The sequence below is a fragment of the Podarcis vaucheri genome (assembly GCF_965113315.1).
Source record: "Podarcis vaucheri genome assembly, chromosome: 1".
NCBI classification, from domain to species: Eukaryota; Metazoa; Chordata; class Lepidosauria; order Squamata; family Lacertidae; genus Podarcis; species Podarcis vaucheri.
Genome location: NC_138759.1, coordinates 62,505,069 through 62,526,694, shown reverse-complemented (window position 1 = coordinate 62,526,694; position 21,626 = coordinate 62,505,069). Strand labels below are relative to the sequence as shown.

Here is a 21,626-nt window from a genome sequence, read left to right as displayed (position 1 = left end):
TCCAGTAACAAGAAGCCGAAAGCACCAGCCTGAAGATGACGAGTGAGACCTCGTCGAAACGTCGCACAGACACCCCGACTCTTACACGGGAAGACACCCGAAGACACCAAAACCTGCATATATATAACAAGAAGCCGAAAGCACCAGCCTGAAGATGACGAGTGAGACCTCGTCGAAACGTCGCACAGACACCCCGACTCTTACACGGGAAGACACCCGAAGACACCAAAACCTGCATTCCTGTACCCGTGAAAATCTACGAAAGCATATATATATATATATATATATATATGCAGGTTTTGGTGTCTTCGGGTGTCTTCCCGTGTAAGAGTCGGGGTGTCTGTGCGACGTTTCGACGAGGTCTCACTCGTCATCTTCAGGCTGGTGCTTTCGGCTTCTTGTTACTGGAACAGAGCAGAATCTGGTGTTTGAGTTCCTATAAATACTGTTGAGGGGTGTGGTGTATAGCCTCCAACGTTCTGGGCAGAGAGGAAGTTCCTAGATTAGTGTGCCTTTTCTTCTTTTGTTCCTTAATTACTTGAGGGATATCTTGAGTGATTTCATGAGTGATATTCTGAATACCACTGGGTGGGTCATTAAGTGTAGATTAGTTGCTAAAGCTTTTGTGTCTTGACCTCTTGAGCTTGTGAAGAGTTTTTCTGAGAAGATGGCTGTGCTGCATTTAGTTGTGCTCTGGCTTGGCTTCGTGTATAGGGGCGAGCTGTGGTTTTGTGCCTTGTGCCAGCCAGATCTGTGTAGGGATTGCAGGGGGGTGCAGCATCCGGAGGTGCCACTATAGTTTGGCTACTGGATGGAGTCTGTAATATGTCTGTGGAGAGGGTCTGGGTTTGGGTCTGGTGTGGTTGATTGGTGACGGCGTTCTGTGTGCCTCTGGTTCTGGTGTCGGTTTTTGTGGGGAGGGCTAATTTCCAGATGTCTGGCAGGCGGGACGTGTCGTCACGCTTGTTCATGTTGTGAGGGTGTTTCTCTATCTCGATGGCTTCCATGATTATTCTCTTGTGGTGATGTTCCATGTTAAAGAGCAATTTGGAATCTGCAAAATTAATTTCGTGTCCTGTTTCTTTCATGTGTTGGAAAAGAGAGGAAGTTTTTTCTTCTTTTTTGACGGCATTCTTGTGTTCTGCGATACGTGCATTTATTCGTCTGTTAGTTTGTCCAATGTACGTGGCTGGGCAGACTTTGCAGGGTATTTCATAGACCCCTTGGTTTTCCAGCTGGATTTTGTCTTTTGGGTTTCTGAGGATATTGGCTATTTTTTGGTTGGTGCAGAAGGCTGTTTTGATATTGTGTTTATGGAGGATTTTGCTGATTTTGTCTGTAGTGCCCTTGATATAAGGAAGGAGGGCCATGCCATTGTTTTCTTCTGTGTCTTGGTTTTTGGGGGGTGTTTCTTTTTGGATTAGCTTCGTAACCCTGTTTTTCTGGTATCCATTGGCGATTAACACATTTGAGAGATTCTGTAACTCAGTTGTCAAGTGGTCTTTGTCAGCCAGGCGTTTGGTTCTGGAGATGAGAGTCTTGGCTACGGAGTTTATTTGTGCAGGGTGGTGGTGTGATTGTGCATGTAAGTAGCGGTTGGTGTGTGTTTTTTTCCGGTAGATAGTGTGTCCTAGGGAGCCATCAGGTTTTTTGTAGATTAGGACGTCAAGAAAGGGGAGTTGGTTGTTGTCTTCTATTTCCATAGTGAATTGTATTTTGGGGTGTAGGCTGTTGAGATGTGTGAGGAAGCTATCTAGTTTTTCTTTCCCGTGTGGCCAAATTACAAAGGTGTCGTCAACATATCTGAGCCAAAGTTTGGGTTTGTGTTCTGACTTGTCTAAAGCATTGGTTTCAAAGTGTTCCATGTACAAATTTGCGATGACCGGTGAGAGGGGTGATCCCATAGGTGCTCCTTCTATCTGTTTGTATCTTTGTCCATTGTGGATGAAGTACGTGTTGGTTAGGCAGTGGTTGGTCAGGTCCAGGATGTATTTGGGGGGGTTGTATTTGTTTTGAATGGCTGTCAAGGCTTCATTAATGGGCACTTGAGTGAAGAGAGATACAACATCGAAGCTCACAAGTAGGTCATCGGGATGTAGGTATTGCTTCTTTATTGTTTCTATGAACTGGAAGGAGTTAGTAACGTGTGAAGCGATGGATTCTGCATAGGGCTGAAGTTGCTTAGCGAGAAATTTAGCGAGATTTTGTAGAGGTGAGCCTATGGAGCTGACTATTGGTCTGAGTGGTGTTCCTTCTTTGTGTATCTTGGGGAGACCGTAGAGTTTGGGGCATCTGGATGATTTTTCTCTGGGGATGATTCTTAGCTGGATTTCTTCACTGATAGGAGAGGCTTTTATTTTGGATTTGGTGTTTTTTTCCAGATAGGTGGTGGGATCTGTTTTTATAGGTTGGTAGGTAGGGTCTTGGAGTAGATTTGATAGTTTTGCTTGGTAGTCCGATGTGTTCATCACAACAGTGGCGTTGCCTTTGTCTGCTGGGAGAATGATTATGTTGTTGTCTTTCCTCAGGTTGGTGAGTGCTTTCTGTTCTTCTTTGTGTAAATTGCTTCTGGGTGGTTTGCTGGAGCAGAGGATGTTGGTGACTTCAAGTCTGATTTTATTGGCTTCATCTGGGTCGATTTTGGTCAGGCTAGCTTCGACTCCGCATATGATGTTTTCCGTGGGGATGCGTCTCGGGGCGACTGCAAAGTTGAAACCTTTGGAGAGTACTTTGGTTTCAGTTGGGGTGAGGATCCTGTCTGATATGTTATGTACTGTTTGTTTCATGGGTTGTTGTGGAGGGTGGCTGGGTTTCTGGCGTTTCTCTAGTTTGTAGAGTTTGTTGGTGTGTCTGTCTGTCTTATGTGAGGTCTCAGTTTCAGCTCTCCAGACGGCTAGTTGTTTGCATTTGTCCCAGAGTGCAGGGTGGATTTTGTTACATAGTTTGAGGTGAAGAGTGAGCAGATCTTTGTTGGTTTGGTTTAGTAGGTATCTTTTCTTATGTATTTCGTTTCTGATTAGGGATAGTTCAGTTCGTTTCAGGATCCTTTCGGTAGCTGGGGTTTTAGAGTGGAATTTAAGTTGGAAGCATGTGGGAGTTAAGTTGTTGTCTCGGCAGTTGCGTAGGAACAGGAGATCACATAAGATGGTGGCTCTTCGGATTTCTAGTTTCTCGTAGGTTCTTGTCAGCTGGAAGGTTTCCTCCCCGTAGAGGTGAGATATTTGCTTTCGTAGATTTTCACGGGTACAGGAATGCAGGTTTTGGTGTCTTCGGGTGTCTTCCCGTGTAAGAGTCGGGGTGTCTGTGCGACGTTTCGACGAGGTCTCACTCGTCATCTTCAGGCTGGTGCTTTCGGCTTCTTGTTACTGGAACAGAGCAGAATCTGGTGTTTGAGTTCCTATAAATACTGTTGAGGGGTGTGGTGTATAGCCTCCAACGTTCTGGGCAGAGAGGAAGTTCCTAGATTAGTGTGCCTCTTTCGTAGATTTTCGTAGATTTTCACGGGTACAGGAATGTAGGTTTTTAGTGTGCCTCTTTCGTAGATTTTCGTAGATTTTCACGGGTACAGGAATGTAGGTTTTGGTGTCTTCGGGTGTCTTCCCGTGTAAGAGTCGGGGTGTCTGGGCGACGTTTCGACGAGGTCTCACTCGTCATCTTCAGGCTGGTGCTTTCGGCCGAAAAGCACCAGCCTGAAGATGACGAGTGAGACCTCGTCGAAACGTCGCCCAGACACCCCGACTCTTACACGGGAAGACACCCGAAGACACCAAAACATATATATATATATATATATATATTTGCTTTCGTAGATTTTCACGGGTACAGGAATGCAGGTTTTGGTGTCTTCGGGTGTCTTCCCGTGTAAGAGTCGGGGTGTCTATTTTTTTAAAATCTATATTCACTGTGATATTGTTGTTATTGTTAAATTAAAATTGTACATCAATACAGACAAATCTTCACAGGCAGGTAAATTTGGGAGTTATTGGCACAGCAGCATCAGAGACCTTATTTTGCTAAGTGTGTGGTCAGAACAGTGCCAACCTAGATGATAGAACATAAAAAAAATGCTTCCAATCTGTATTACCAGTGCAATTTTCAGATAAGACAGCCAATGATGAAAAGTATCCTGGCATCAGGAAGAAGTGCCTGATTTCTCAGGGCTTCTTGATCTTTTAAAGAGTTTGTAAGAGTACCAGGGCTTGCAAAGCTTCACCAATGTAGATGGGGTCACCATACCCCAAACAACAAAAACATCAACTTCCTGTTGCTCTGCTTCTGCCATCTGCTGCTGAACACCCACTGCCAGCTACTGGACTTTAGGTTGGACTTGGGAAGGCTCATCTGGTGAATTTTCAACCAAGTCATGAAAATGTATCTCATCAACCAACTCGCTTAAAGCTTTGACAGCGAAGTACTGAAAATTCCTGTAGGAGCTGCTACCCCCTTTATAAAGTGAAATAAGTAATGCTTTCACACACCTTAAGCAAAAAGGCATAGGTATTCTTTCTTAGTTCTATTGTAATGCTGGAAAAACCTGAAACACACTAGGAATTGTAGTCAGGGGTGGGGGGTGGGGGCTGGGGACTTGATCCCGATGAAGCATCAAACTAGGAGCTACTGTTGTTCATCGCTATGTTTTTCACAAGGCTTCCTCAATCTCAGCCCTCCAGATGTTTTAAGACTACAATTCCCATCATCTCTAACCACTGGTCCTGCTAGCGAGGGATCATGGGAGTTGTAGGCGAAAAACATCTGGAGGGCCAAGGCTGAAGAAGCCTGTTTTTCACAATGGGTTGTTTCTCCTCTGTTGGGAGCTTTGCTCTTCAAACAGGAACTTGCACATTTTAAAAAAATCAAATACCACAAAAATCCAGTACCCCACTAAGACACAATTACAGAATGTCCAGCAAAGACCACCTTGCTCATCCTTGGTCCAGCGGACTCCGTTTCATTTCTGTATCAATCTAAGGATGCTCAGAAACATGTACTTGGAACAACAGTACAGTAATTGAAACTCAAGAGTCAATAATGGTTAAAAAATCATTAGGTTTGCCTCAGTCAATACACCGTCTATGAAATATTCAGCCCACACACATACACAAAAATGAAATTATAAGCAATACACTTTGATTCATAAAAAGTTTTGAAATATGCTTTCATTAAAAATAGAACTACAATCTGAAAGCACTTACTACCCTGTATATACCACATATAGTATCTTCCTATGAGTGCTGTTCCAAAACCCCTTGAAGTAGAAGCAAAGGCATTCACTAAATTCAACAGGTACCATAGTAAATCTGCAGCATACAATAACAATGCTGGGGTTTTTTCTTGTGCTGTGGGAAAAGAATGCCTTTAGATTAATGATCCCTGTGTTCCAAAAATGTATGAATTTTAAACTCTACTGAAATTAAAGTCTTGACCCAGGCTTAAAATTACCTCATTCTACAATCAATTACACCCTAAATTTCTTGTGTTAGTATGTAAATGGTAACAAGTTTCAAACTGTTTATACCAGGCATAGGCAAACTCGGCCCTCCAGATGTTTTGGGACTACAACTCCCACCATCCCTAGCTAACAGGACCAGTGGTCAGGGATGGTGGGAGTTGTAGTCCCAAAACATCTGGAGGGCCAAGTTTACCTATGCCTGGTTTATACAGTTTCTTGCTTTCTTCAGACATCTAGCAAGACAATCCATTTTCCTTGCATAGTTCCAGGAAAGACTTGAAAGGTTCACCCATCACTACGAATCAAGTCTTGATATGGGGAAGAAAGCATCTCTAGTCATTCTCCTAATTGTGCAAACCTCACATAATATGTAGCTACTTTCCCTAGACTAATCAAATTCCATGGAGTGATAAACCAATTTATATCTAATCAATTTCACAACTTTTTTGTCAAGGAATTAAATGAATAAACTGTAGTTATGCACTCAAATAAATTTTCTGCTTGGGCAAAACTTCCAACTACCGTATTTTTCGCTCTATAACACGCTCCCGACCATAACACGCACGTAGTTTTTAGAGGAGGAAAATCCGTAGGCATGCCACCCGTAGGCATTCCGTCCATAACACGCACAGATATTTCCCCTTACTTTCTAAGAGGAAAAAAGTGAGTGTTATGGTGCAAAAAATATGGTAATTTTGAGTAATGATCAACAGAATCAACAGAATTTTGACCAGACAAGTCAAATTTCACAGTGGAATTTCACACATGGTAGATCAGAAAGCATGAACATACCACCATTAATGTCAGCTGTACAATAGTGTCTGAACTGAAACATCACACAGAGCCTACTAGATATTATAACTAGTTAGAAGTGTTACCAGACTCTCTGAACACCATATAGTTTTTTTGTTCAGGGCATGGATAAAAAGGAAGGCAAACATTTAAAGCAATATTACACTTCCAGAGCAGGTACTATTGTGACTCCAGTTGTCACTTACAGTTCCCAGCTAACACTATACCAGCAACTCATCAATCAGGCCCATCGTGACCGTTGAGTCTGGTGGCGCAAGGCACCAGAGCGCTGGGTTCTTAGGGGCACAGAGCATTGGAGTCTGGGGCCAAGCGTTTGAGTCTGGGGCAGAGCCGAGTTCACCCCCAAACATGCGCACAGCCGTCCACAGCAGAAGAGCTCTGCATTCTTAGGGGCGTCAGGCACCCTCTGCTGAAACCACTGTGCTCCCCAGCTGTGGGGAGGAATGGCGTAACCGCCAATGCGTCCCCTTCCCTGCTCTGCCTTCCCTGCTTTCCCTTGCCATCCATGTCCTGCCCTGGAAGCTGGAGATTCTATGCTGCGATTGGGTGTTAGTGTATTGGATGTGGCAAAAGCTGTTGTTGATTGGCTCAGTCTGTGTCAGTTGGGCGTTTGTTTTGCTGCTGCCTGCGGGGGTCAACGCGTGCCTCTTAATAAGGAGTAATAAAGAGGTGGGTTTGTCTGAGAAGAAATGCCAGTTAAACAACTATTACACTGGCAAATAGCCCCTTTGGGGGCAAAGCACTAGAAAGGGTGGCAACAGTCCAGGTTCAGGCTTGCTTGCTTGCTTGCTTGGAGGCAACTTGGATATGTTCTAGTCTGGCTTCAGGGCTGGCCATGCCACTGAACCTGCTTTAGTAGCCATGGTTGATGACAGTTGTTGGGAGAAAGATAGGTGGAATGTGACCCTGCTTGTTCCCCTTGATTGACTGTTTTCAGTACCATGGTATCCTTTTGGAGCATCTCAGGGAGGTAGGGGTTGGGAACCCTGTGCTTCAGTGGCTCTGCTCCTACCTCCAGGGCCATTTCCAGAAAGTAGTTATGTAGGCTGAGCACCGTGGGAGTTGTCCTGTTGTGCTCAGAAGGGTTTCATCTTGTTCACTAAAGCAGCGGGTGGCAGTGGCAGTCTAAACTACCAATATCTGAAAGGGTTGTGATTTTTTGCTGGGTGGGTGGAGGGAAATAGTTTATTGTTATGAAAAAGTGACCCTCCAAAATTAGTAATTTGGAAATGAGTCACTAGGTGCAGACCAGTACTCTAGCAGTTTTTACTTCTGGGTATAGATAGTCCTATAGTCCTTTAAATATCTCCACAATACTTCTCTGCTGATGATGGAATCACAGATCATGATCTTTTGGTAATACAGTATACAAATACAGTAATCAAAATTTATTTGCTTAACCCATCAATCACCTAAATGGCACCACCTGACCTTAGTACGCCACTGAGTATGGCACACTCCTGATTTCTCTTTGGGAAGAGGCAAAAGTGTGCGTCACCACCCCTTCCTGCCGGTTTATTGTTCAACAACTCAACAACTTGGGGGGGGGCGCCGGGCAGAACTTTGCGCCATGGCGCTGCATATGCTAAGGATGGCCCTGTCATCAATTATCTACAGCCCATCCTTGACAATTATATTTACCTGTCATAGCCTCAAGTTGTAGGCCCGTCTCTGCTTATAGACAGCACACTAATCTAAAACAGCTGCTCATCAGCAATGATGAGCCAGATAACAAAGATACATAGAGACCATACCCTGCAACAAACTCAGATGCCAACTCTGACAACATTATTAAAGGTAAAGAGACCCCTGACCATTAGGTCCCGTCGCGGACGACTTTGGGGTTGCGGCGCTCATCTCGCTTTATTGGCCGAGGGAGCTGGCATACAGCTTCTGGGTTATGTGGCCAGCATGACTAAGCCGCTTCTGGCAAACCAGAGCAGCACACGGAAACACCGTTTACCGCCCCGCCGGAGCGGTACCTATTTATCTACTTGCACTTGACGTGCTTTCGAACTGCTAGGCTGGCAGGACCTAATATCAACCACAATAAGAAAATTATTGCTCATGTTCCAACATCTGCTCATGTCCCAACATCTTCTAGAAATTCTCTTTTGCTTTCCACATCCAACAAACAGTTAAATCGCTATGTGAAAAAATAAATGGGCACAAATCTAACATCAGAAATGGCAGCATTCAAAACCCATTTTGGTCTGAAAGACATTTTCAAAAAGAGCTGGATCTGGCTTGATAGTTTTATACTGTACTTTTTCTTTTACCATTTATTGATTGCCACATACAATACAATTTGAGCAGTTATATTTCTTCAGAAGAAAGAGAAATTTGTATAAATGCCAAATAAAAAATGGTGACAGAAAAGCTATTAAGTTCAATTATCTCTATGCACTATAAATAATAACAGCAATAACATGCATGCTGTCCAAAAATAACATTTGAATTGCAGAAGCTGTTTCTTAAATAAAACATTCCAATGATAAATCTATACTTCTCCAGAATGGAATGGACTAGCCTAAATGGTACATCATGAAAATAATCTACTATACCCTATCTACAAATTTTCTTTTTGCTTCCAATATGTATTTCACATATTGAGACTGTAAACCTTGAGGAAATAATAAGTAACACAAACAAAACAAGCCAAAATTAAGATAGACAGGTTGTTTGGAATGATTCACATATTTCCCTGTAGCAATTCAGTCACACAATTCCCAACTGTGAGGCATGGCCCTGTATTGCAGTGCCTCTGATATGAACATAGGGAATCAGAAATGTACATGGAGTTGCATGCACATAGGACCTTATCTGTTCTCTTTTTTATGAGTACAGGAATGCTAATAAGATCCCTGAGCATATCTGTGGAACTTTTTCTCAAAGGAAAGAACAAAAAGAATATGTGTGCACAGAATCTGGAATGTGTTCATGTTACACACAAATACTTTAGACTTTAAGGCGTAATGTATTCCCGCCCCCCAACACAGTAGCTTTAGGTGTCATATAGTGATTCTTTAAGTAAATAAATAAAAACTGCACTAAAACTAGGAGCCACAAATGCTAACACAAAACTACTAAATGTCTTGCTACCAATCCATTAGGCTGGATTCTTGTGAGAATTGTAAGCAGCAAAAGAAAATGCATTAGTACTGTTAGGTTACCTTTTGCATTACAGCTGGTGGAAGACTTACTAGAGTGCTGTGTCACGATGTATCAGGTGTGCATAACAATACAAAAACCAGTGCCATATACACTCTATTGGATTTTTTTTTTAAAAGGTCATGAGAATGAGTTTGCGGACTCTTGCACAAGAATTTAAGAAAACAGAGGAATTTTTATTGGATTTGCAATTACATTTCACACTCAGTGCTCTTCCCCTAAAATAGTAACAGCTGTTTCTGTGAAAGAGAGTAACAACTTTGGATACAACTAATGAGTTTCTGAAAATTTCATTCTTGTTGCATTATTGCAGCCTACTACTATGCCTACATAAAGAACGGAATAGCAGAATAAAACCACCACATGCAAGACATTTAATACTTTAATAAAAGTACTTACCTAGAAGTTTATTTGCTTTTTTCTGCTGTACGATGAGAACACCTTTGGGTCTGTAATTATGCACATACCTAGTTCCAGTGTTGAGGAAGTCAGGCTTTAAACTACTTTAAAAAAATGTTTTAGAATGTCGTATACATTTTTTCACTTAAATGCTTATTGAGCTCTTCTTTTAAAAAGCAAACAATTCACTGCTCTGAGTAGGGAGACGGGAAGTGGCTTTGGGGTTCTCAAAAGGACCGACAGTCAGGACCCTGTACAGTCCGCTGGGGAGAGGAAAGGGATAAATGAGGGCTGCTAAATAAGGTGTCTCAAGGATATTTTTGTTAAAATTATATAATTTAGTTTTGCTTGGTAAGTAAAATGTGTGTAAAATCGCACAGACGTCATTAAAAAATGAATGCCAAATACTTGCAGTTACATTATATATTAATATTATTTTTATTCATTATTATTATTATTATCATCATTATCAGAAGGTAAAATTAAAATTATTTGGTTTTCCAAAAGTAGTTTATCTGCTTCTTCAACAAACGTAGATTACCAAGCTAAATGTTGTCCAGTAATAGATTTGAATTCCTTACATGCAAAAACATACCTTTAAGGTCCTTCACCAAATTAATTTGCAAAAATTTAGTTTCAGCCCCTAAAATGGTCTATGATTAAAGGGAAGTTTTTCTTCTGCCCATACTTGCTGCATTTTGGGGAAGCCTTGCTCCTCTTTTTCTCTTGCTTTAGAAATCTTGCTTGTAGGCTTTTCCCTGCTTTTGCACACACTGTACGAACCTGCTCTTCATGCCTAGCTGACCACACCTACAGAACTTCATTGTTACATTGTTACATGCTATGATCAATCATTAGTAACAGACATCCTAAGCTCATGGAAAACAAACTGTACCTGCTCTCCATGCCTAGCTGACCACATTTACAGAACTTGATTGTTATATTGTTTGTGCCATATTAATCTCTAGTTACAATTCAATTAGGAGGCTTCATGCCTGTCTAGTCCTAGCTCCGATTCCCAGCATTTACTCCATCAATGATAAATGATCACATGTAATCCCCACCTTTCACATGTAATTCCCGCCTTAGTACTTATGTTAACCAATTACAAGTTTCTGTGTGTATGTATCAACCAATCAGCCACAGGCCCACCTGTGGCAATGCTTGCAATATTCAATAAAATAGGCTCTCAGGGCCCGCCCTGACAGACGCCTCATGTTACACCTGCCTCTCTCGTCTCCCGTGATTTTTCATTCCTACATCTGGTGACCCCGACGTGCCAGATCCCTTGTGCAGCCGAGCAGCCACATATGATCTCCTACATATGATCTACCTGTTTTCAGCAGAAGCAATCTGTGCAGACTATTTTTGGAATTTGAAAGTTGAAAAATTCAGTGTGCCCTAAACAGGAAGGTTGTATGCAACCTGAATGCTGAATAGAGTCAGATGCACATGCTGAGTTGAACTAAGGCCACTTTATTTAAGTTTAAACCAATGAAAACACCTGCAGAGGGAAACAACTATCAGTTGGGAGCAAACTCTAATTTAAGGTAAAACTGCAGCCATTAAGCAACCAAACCCCTGTGTAGCATTCACGCGAGCTATCCGCCCCCCCCCCAACCTGTCGTCCAAGCTTTGGCAAGACCTGGCAGGAAGAGGGGTAGGCAGGCAAAGGGGTTGCAAAACATGAGCCAAACACTAGTAAGCTGCCACCACCTCCTTTTCTGGGAACAGTCCCCAGAAGGGATCCAAGGAGGAGGATCACCTTTCCTTATTTACTGGACTGCCCCACTCTATGTCACTTTACCGTGACACAGACAGAAAGCCAACAGGTAAACTGGTAGGTTATTACAGGGTCAGGCACAAAATACAAGAAAGGCAAAAGTCCTTTCCCAAATTTATTGAAAAAAGGTCATTCAGAAAGTAAAAGCTTGCACTACACCCTGTCTGAAGGAAATGAAGGTAAGGCTGTACCAGCTAACACTTTCCGTGGGCTATGCTGTGAAGGTGTGTAGGTAGATCTTGCTGTATCAAACAGATACACAACTGCCCAAGGCCCCATAGTCCCTGGTGGATGGCCTACCCCAGCCCAGGACTCCACCACACAGATTGCAAGCCTCAGGGCCAGCCCATCACCCTGAAAGATAGCTAAGCAGGTCACCTGGCTGAAACTCAATTGTTCCCTCTTTCTGCACCAAACCACCACAAAGGGGATACATCTCTACTTAGTAACGCTTTTCCCCAACTGAGAACAGTGGATAAATACATACCCACAATGAATTTCTTAAATTACACTGCAGTCTTAGGTGAATTATAATCAATTGCATTCTGGCAAAACACAAAGGACTCAATTAGAAAATTTCGGTCTTTTCCAAATTAGAGAAAATGTACATACTTGAAACGAAGAAAAGCCTTTATTGTGTGATCAGGTTGAGACAAACTGAGAACATATCAGTTTGAATAAATAGCCCTTTCCCACTATACAAAGACAGTTCACAAAAGCATGAAAGGGTTTTAATACCCACTATTGGATCTGTACTGAAAATGCAATTATATAAAGCTTTCAGATGTCTTTGTAGCTCCAGGGAGACCTTTGGCAAATCACTGTTTATTTTTTCACAGACCATTTGTTAAAATTGTGCCAGGTCAGTCTACACTTGCTCTACTCTCCATATGAAACTCATTCTTTTATAGATATGAGAATCTAGAGATTTCTTTATTGCCTACCAAAGACAATCTAGCGAATTCATATAACAGATGCAACAGGGAAATGAAGGTTAGAAGCAATTCACTGTAGCACAAAAGCACACCAAAATACACTTGAATGATGAGCTATAAAATTAATCTCTAAAGACAGATGTAGTTCTTCAAAAATGAAAAGTCAGTAGTAAAAAAATATTTAGGAATAAAAATAGACTGCATGTACATGAAAGTTCTGATACAACAGAAACACACACACACACATACACACACACACACACACACACACACACACGTATATATTTATATATAATACTTTAAGGATGCCCCTTGTGAAAAGTTCTGAAGACAGCTTACTTACCAAGGGTCAAGGAGTAAAAGTCATAATATAAATTGGTAACTGTTGGAAAGCAGTAGGCAGGAATAAAGAAGCAAGCTTTTGCAGTGGATGGAAGCCATTATGTCTCTCAAATTTATTCTCATAAATCCTGAATACACATTGCAGAGAGGTTGGTCAGATCAGGAAGGGGCTGGGAGGGAATTCAGAGGAGCTGCTTGTTGATGACCCTGGAGAGGCCAAGTGGGTTGGGATGGACTGTGTTTGGACCTTGGGGCAGGGGGAGCAAAGTTACAGATGAGGAGTTCTATCCCAGAGACGGTCTCAGTGCTGTCACCTCCCAGCATTCCTCTTCAACCCCTCCTACATCACCCGGGTACACTGCACCAGCCTCACTGGCTTAAGAAAAGTAGGGAAGGCAATACACAATTTCAGCTTTACAGTACATGCAATCCCCAGAACATAATCCCTGTGCAAGTTGTGAGTCATCTGTACATATCTGTAATCTTGAATCGATCCAAGGTTGGAATATATCCAATTCTGCTGCGCACCTTAATCCTCATCCCTTGAAGACACAATTTTTTATGTTTTTTTTTTGTTCCATACCAAGCCCCTATTTATTCTCTAAGGCCTTGCCCTATGGATTGTATATATTCACAACACGACAAATTCTGGAATAATCACTCACATATTGTTTTTGTATTGACCATATTTTCAGGTGAAAAGAGAAGCAGCCCTTTAAAATGCTAATTTTATTTCAGAAACAGTGCCTTTCACTGCCCCAAAACAAAAGAAATAAAACTTAAAAGTTCTCCATGCCTTCCTAAGACAACCGTTAGGAGTTATCTTCTCAGGTACTGGCAAGAACAATATTTTCTCAAATTCTAGGGGAAATACATATTATTTGTCTTCCTAATCTTCCAACAAACCACCTGCAGATATTAGTTTAAAATACTAATGCTCTCCTAAGACTTCTCATTACTGCTTTTTACTGATAGATTAAAAAATTACTGACTTTTATGTCTAAAGCTATTGTATTTGTTTCCTATTGTTCAATTCTTCTTTAAGAATTAAGCAAATATTAACTCTCAACAATTAACAAGCAAAATTATTCCCTTAATGGCTATTCAAACAAAATCTTAGGTCAGTTTTACAGTACATGCAAATAAATAATCACATGACATATACTCCATGTGCCAACCACCTCCATCACAAATGCAAAAAGGCTTCTGTACCCCACACCAGGACCTGGTACCCCATAACATATTCCTCTGCTCCTGTTCTCTACTGGAGGGTGGGATGAGAAGCAGCAGCAGAAACTGACTCAGTCCAAGCACTCTCTTCCCCATCTTCCCTGACAGTAAATTTAGCATTTACGAAGAAGAGAAATAACCTGTGTATATACTGCAGAACCATGTAATGAGGCGTCACCACTATAGAAAAGTCTAAACAATTGGATTTTAAATTCTTACCTTTTTCTATAAACATAGGAAAACTTTCCCCCCGCTCTCAGAAAACATTTCTTCAACTTTCAAGGATGTATTTTCCCTCAAGGAATAAATCTATTGCCTTCATACAACATGAAGAATATTTCATTGCTTCCAAATGAACACCATTAGATATTAATAAAGTCTCATGGTGTTACTGCGATCATATTAAGAGCTTACCTGTACATGAGAAATCATCAACACGGATATATCCTGGGACACAATCACAGCGATATGATCCAGGCAGGTTGACACACACTGTGTTGGCATGACAATAATGCATCTTAGCAGCACACTCATCAATATCTGAGGGGGGAAAAACACCCCATGAGATTGCAATCAGCTGCACAGTTGCACATCTTCAGCAATAGAACACTGAAATATGAAAGAACTATATAAAAATATCCAACATATATCCACAAAAAGCAGAACATTTACAATTCTGCTATTAACTTTGTGGGCATTCCTCCTGACCACCACTCCTAAAAGTAATTACTCATCAATTGGAGTATTCCAAAATTGTGAAGAGTTAAAGAGAAAGGTTAAATTAGTCAATTACAAATTAGACATGTATTCTTTCAGCACATTGATTTCAATAAAAGGCCTGTGAACTTATTTCCTCAAGAAGTTGATATTTAACATCACCTTTTATAAGGTTGGCCTACTTTGGAGGACAGCCTTGGGGACAAGTATCCTGAGTAATAACCTGAGTTAGTACAATTAGTACTTTTTATGTTTCTGCAAACTACTTCTCCATTTTTAATGAATAATCCCTTTCAGAACATGATTGGAGGAAATGTAGCTCAAGTGTGCTGGGGAAACCCTTTCTCACTATGGCCCTAGCTCTATTCTGTCAAAGGAGAGATTACTTTCTGTATCATAGATGTGGCCTCTTGCTAGATCCATCCAGTCAAGCTGTGAAAGCATTGTGACCCAAGACACTTATGAAGGCAGATGGCGCTTTCTTGATACACCTGGTTATATGCATAGGTAGAATAGAGACACCAAAACAATGCAGCTAGAACCCAAGCCAGCTCTCTAATCAAGCTTCAAAACTTGCAAACTGCTTCCTCCTTCAGTTCCTTTTGACACACAGTAGATTCAGACAAAACTATCAAAGAGCTTCTGTCCCAGTTCCAATCTGGGTGGATGCACATGATTCACATGCTAGATACTCATCACTCCCCATTAAGCACTTACCTATTCACCATTATTTATCAGACAATACAAAATCCCAGAAAGTTTTATGGTACACAATAAAACAGCCTGCCTGTAACAGTACAGTTACATCAAAATATGAGACAACCATTAAGAATCCTCATCAGACAAAATGTTGTCTGGATTGATTCTTATATCAGCGGAAGGACTCTAGAAAAAAATCCAAGGGGAGTTTTACTTATCCCTCTTATCAGTCATAAGCCCTACGTCTCATTCCAAATCTAATATGTTTTGCAGCAAACAAAATACAAAGTCTCCCTTTTATTAATAATATGCACACGTGACCTCATTCAAATTACTGAAGAAGACAAAGTTGCCAAAGTTGGGAGTAGGTATGATATAGTCTAAAAATGCAGAGCATTGTTACAATTATGGGAAAAATTCTATTATTCACAGGTGTTTTTCTTCTTCTCTTGGATCCCTTTCCCATAGGTGCCTTAAAGCATATTGTGGGTAGACCAGCTCCTACTATTCTCCTTTGATCTGCTCACCCCATCAGGGACAAAACTGTTATGTGCAAGGTGCACCATCTGCCTCCGTTTTATTTCAGTTACACTTGGGGCAGGTTTGGACAGGTGGCGATGAAGCTTAAGAACCCCTGCATTAAGATTTACCTAAAGGCAATATTTGGGATGCAGATGGCATTTGCTTTAAAAATGAGTTTATTGTCCAGCTGTGCTTGATCTTCCTGGTACATAAACTGCATTTGCATGAGTCATTTCGGTTTTACATTTCTTATTATTCCAGTATTGGTGTTAAGGAAATACTGTTCTGTTACATACCTTTTTCTATCCCTGAAAGTCTGACAGAGTTCATGTGAGTCTGAATAGGTAAAACAAGGACAACAGAACTAGCTTCATTGTTCTTTGTTCTACTACATGTCAGTAGAAATGATGAAAGGGGCTTTGCCGCCATGCTGATGCAATCCTGTATTTGTGTGCTGAGTGCCAAGTAGACCAGCTGTCATGAGCACTACTATCCTAGAGACATCAATACAGTAAGTAGGAAGCTTGAGCAACTAACGAAATCACTTTGCACTGGTCACCAAGCAGCTGTCAACTGACAGGGACTTTTGATCAGTGAGTGGTCTGGACTGAATCTGAAATGATGGCTTGAAGGCAAAAGATGGGATACAAATACCTTGAGCGATCAAGTCCCCTTGCTTTTGCTATTTCTGAATGATAATCCCCTTGAAAAATGGGGGGGGGGACTGTCAAAGCCTGAAAAACAAATGGCAAGGGAAAAGAGTCACTCTCTTTATCAAACCATAGTGCTCTGCAGCCATACGAGGCCCACCTGCCTTTAAGTACAGGCTTACACTCCTCTGCTTGCTATCTTTTAAAAAACAATGCAGGCTTTTATTTCATTCCTTTGAAAAGGTTTGTTTAATCATGTATAATACTGAATTATAAATGTAAAGGAAGAGAGATAGGAAGTATGTCAGAGCTAGTAAGATATCCATCTAAAAATTAACCTGACAAGGTTCCATGTTTGTCCGAAGCTTCAACAATGAATTTGAAAGACATGAGTCATGTCAGTAAAAAGGGGGGAGTGCTCAAAAAACATTGAATGTTACAGATTTAACTAGCATTTTCTTTTAGTAAAAAAGGGTAAGTTTCTTAGTTTATTTTTATTCATAAAATATTCACATACCATTACTCATTAAAAATATTAGTGAAGTTTACATTAAACTTTTGATAGCAATAAGGGTAAAAATCTACAGCTTTGAATAGTTTCTGTGTGGCATTGTTTTCCTTTAATTATGTACACCCTCTGATTTCAAACGAGCTCCACTGCCATGGGAGCATGTATGACACTGTCTTCTAGCTCCTTGCAGTTGCTAACTCCCATCTCAGGTTCCTTGCTTTCCTCCCTACAGGAATGGGACAGGAAGAGCTACAGGCAAATTTACAGGCTGCTTAAAGGTAAAAAATGGTGGTCCATAAAAGTAGCCTTTAGTCAATATATAGGCTTTTTTGCCCGCTGGATTTTGGTGACATAGTCCAGGCTAGCACCAGACAGCACCATTCTATCCAAGCCACTGCAGCATCCTAGGATGGGGAAGAGCAAGGCAGGTATATCAGTGAAGTGCACACAAACAAGCAGGAGCCCCGGATTGGCTCTGCTGGTGCCACTGCACCAACCTCCCACTTTCCATTCTGGTATGCAGCAATGACTCAGCCGGAAGGAGGCCACGTGAGTAGCACAACCCCACCATACTGTGGGGCAGAATGAGATGCAGACAAATACAGTGAATGGCTAGTACTAACGGTGATAACCTGCTGAAGCAGTTCTTCCACTGAGCTGCAGATGCCCATTCTTTAAAAAAAAAATGTGCAGAATCTGAAGCATGGTTACTATAATGCAAGTTCCATTGACCATGGCAAGGAAGTATTGGGCTAAATGGAATACAAAGGTATAAATCAATGTTTCCCAAACATGGGTCTCCAGCTGTTTTTGGACTACAACTCCCATCATCCCTAGCCAGCAGGACCAGTGGTCAGGGGTTATGGGAACAGTTGTGCAAAAACAGTGGTCTAAATCCATTTGCTGCTTGGATCTAAAATTTTCAGCTTCAATTCTTCACACATTCTTCTCCTTCATCATCATGCCCTTTCAATGGTATTTTATCACTGGCTCTTTGGGTGAACCATTTCCAGGTCAGAGAAACAGGTCAGTTATCGGTGTTGGATGGGGTTGCTAGTATGGGTTGAATGTGCTCAAGAATCCCTATCTGTCACTGAATGCCCCACTGGCTTCAGTGGCTAGGAATGCCTGCTTCAACAGAGGTGACAACTAACGAATAAGGTTCCTGGTTTGGGATAGTTTAGTTACGACAGTCCGAGCACTGGTAATCTCTACAATGGATTACTGCAGTGCACTTTATATAGAGATTGGCTGGTTTGGAATGGGGTTCACCAACCAAGCATCTGGGTGCCATGATGCCTGCAAAGTTCCTCATCATATAACCCACTTTAAAACAGCTGCATTAGTTGCTAGTTCTTTTCCAAGTCCAGTTCAATGCACTCACAATAGTGTTTAAAGCCCTAAACAACTTAGGCTCCAAATATCTGAAAGACCATCTTCTTCCAACTCAGGTGTTAATATCAGCTCTCGACGTTCATCTTCTGTGTATCAAGATCAGGGCTTCAAGTGTGGTGGCACCAGCCCTCTGGAACGCACTTCCCATGAACATGAGGCAGGCATCTATTTGGGTGCTTGCTTGAAACTGAGCTCTTTAAACAGGCTTTCCAAGAGGGGTGATCCAGCTATGTTGATATATTAAACTGACTCGCTGTTTTTTGGTGTGTGTTTTTAATAAATGTTGTGAATGTAATTTAATTGTTGATTTTAGGTTGTATAGAATTGGTTTCCAAATAAATAAATAAAAGTATAACTTTTAAAACAAACATCATTTCCTTTCCCCTAATACTTTCTGCTAGTAAAATAATTTTGCTAAGATATGTTCAGATCAAAGAATGTAAAGTAATGGTTGCTATTTCATTTATCTGTAAAAATACACAAGTTTAAATGCCCAGGATTTTTTTTAAAAAAAACCTGCAACATTGTAACAGCACTATCCATAAACCACAATGTGGTACACATCACTTTGGCTATAATGGAACTCAAATTGTGATTCATGTGAGTAGATTGCTTGTCGCATTTGAAATATTAGAGCTTGTCTTCTGGTGGTCTTTTGAGGTGATAAAAATACATGATTTATGTCTTTCCCTGCAATGGTGATGTAGTTTGCTTTTCTTATAAAAAATGTTCTACTTATGGTCTTTAAAATGAAACTTGACACAGCATAATGATCCTTCACATATCACTAACTTCCATCTGCATAAGCTAGTTTGCTGTAATGACAAGGAGTCACTGGGGCTAAAGCTTTTCAGTGAGAATCACTGCATCATAGTACATAGCTTAGTATGGCATAGTAGATGACGGCATTCATCTGATGTGGAGGTACTTCATTAATATTTGCATTCTGGCAGCTTTCATTCTCTTGACATTTTGTTCTTTACTGCAACAATAACTGGAAACCAGCCATCCAAAGAGAGCTATATTCCCCATGCATCTGAAATACTATAAGGCCAATTCAAACAAGCATGTTTATCGCAGGATAACTGAATGAAATGGCTATCATGTCTCTGCTGTCCCAGACAGCCTTATCAGCACATCAATGAAAGTATGCTTATCAAGTGTTCAGCTTATCATTTGATAGCTATCACTCACACAAACCTGACCTTCCCATAAAAAAAGGAAGCAGATGTTAACAGAAATAGAAAGACAATACTGGAGCATCAGTATTCAGTGTTGCATGCTGGCATAGCTCCACTGATCTATTGGGAAGCTCATACTGTCTGTTAATTTCTTTCATCTTGTCAAATATCAATAAAAAGGGCCATTACAGAAGGCAATGAGTGTTGAACACTGCAGGTACCCAAAACAACACCTTTCAGTTCCAGCAGCAGCTAAGTCACTTGAAATACAGTGGTGCCTTGCAAGACGAAATTAATCCGTTCTGCGAGTCTCTTCGTCTTGCGTTTTTTTCGTCTTGCGAAGCACGGCTATTAGCAGCTTAGCGGCTTAGCGGCTATTAACGGCTTAGCGGCTTTAAGAAAAAGGAAACAAACTCACAAGAACTCGCAAGACGTTTCGTCTTGCGAAGCAAGCCCATAAAGAAATTCGTCTTGCGGAACGACTCAAAAAACGGAAAACTCTTTCATCTTGCGCATTTTTCGTCTTGCGAGGCATTCGTCCTGCGAGGTACCACTGTACTAGGTGCTTCAGCCGAAGGCTTCTTCCTTCTTGCCAGTTATCACCTAATGCCCTTCTAAGAATCTGAAATTCTCGGTTGCCCAGGCAGCACTTCAATAAGCAGAGCACTGTGCTTTCACAGCCAAACCATGGTCTCTACTTCCCAATCATGGATGCTTCCCATTTCCCTTTCAGACTCCTTGACTGTGACATCAGCTCAGTATCAGTTGCTGTATCTGGGATGGCCTTCCTGATTACTGACTGTGGCCATCATCTTCACAATTCTCTACCTTATTGACTGCCATTGGGCTTGCACGGGGCTTTAAATCACCTGAGGCTTCAGGTCTACCACTCATCACCTGATAGCAGAGCCAAAGCCTGATTTTCCCTTGCCAGTGAACAATTGGGAGCATAGTTTAAGGTTCCTGATTGCGCATTGACAGCTTTGTCTTTACCTGCCCCACACCAGATGTCACAGGTGTTGGGAAGGCGAGCATGCTTTGAGGAAAATCTGAATCACTGATGGGCGAAGGATGGTCTGCAGGTTAGTGGTTTCCCACCCCACCCCTACCCTGGTCCCTTTGTCTCCTAAGACCCACCCAAGTCAGGTAACCAAAGATACCTCTTTTCTGAAAGGAACTGTACACATACTCTGAAATCCAAGACTCTGCTCAAAGAGGTTAAAGGTAAATAGTTAAGTAAGATTATCTCTCTTTTATTATATTGAAGTCCATGTGCATGATTCTTTCTTTTCCTAAAGAAACTTTGGATATACTTTGACATTTAAGTTCAGAAAGGACATTTCTCCGGAATTTGTCATTAAAATATTCCCCATGCACTAAGACCATATAGTCATTAAGCTATTGACCACGTTCTAAAGATCCTTCCCAAGCTTCTTTAGGTTTTGTAACTTTGGGAAAGTAAATCTAAATTTCATTCTCCTTCCCCCCCCCCGCCCCCCAGGGCTAGGCTTGAGGGAAGATCTATGTCAGTAAGGCTTAGAACATCTTCACCCAACTTGCTGAACAGTTTAGGGGTTTTCAGTCATTTCAACCAAACCAGTATAGTACTTTTCAGGGGAACCCTTACAAAATGGGGGTACACCAATAAGGAAAGACTTCCCATAATGATCTGTCACAATGACAAATTGCACAGGAAAGAAAAGAAAACTGGCTGCTCTGACAGTTAGAGGACCTCTTCTTGCAACGGACAGGTGGAAGTTCTGCTCTAGCTATAAGGCTGCATAGGAGCTTTATTTCAGGCACTGGGAAACTTCTGTACGGCTAGTACC

The 21,626-nt window shown here is 41.4% G+C and overlaps 1 protein-coding gene across 4 annotated transcripts in view; it reads right to left on the bottom strand.

The window, feature by feature from the left end:
• The window catches only part of NELL1 (neural EGFL like 1), a 382,749-nt gene that overhangs the window by 154,294 nt on the left and 206,829 nt on the right, over positions 1 to 21,626 (bottom strand). For 3 of the 4 annotated variants that reach the window (XM_082195851.1, XM_082195854.1, XM_082195853.1), the window contains exon 13: positions 14,537 to 14,662. The exons of the other annotated variant lie outside the window; for it this stretch is intronic. In XM_082195851.1, the coding sequence (XP_082051977.1) occupies positions 14,537 to 14,662 (126 nt within the window). The remainder of the gene's footprint in view (positions 1 to 14,536; positions 14,663 to 21,626) is intronic. 4 annotated transcript variants of the gene reach the window in all.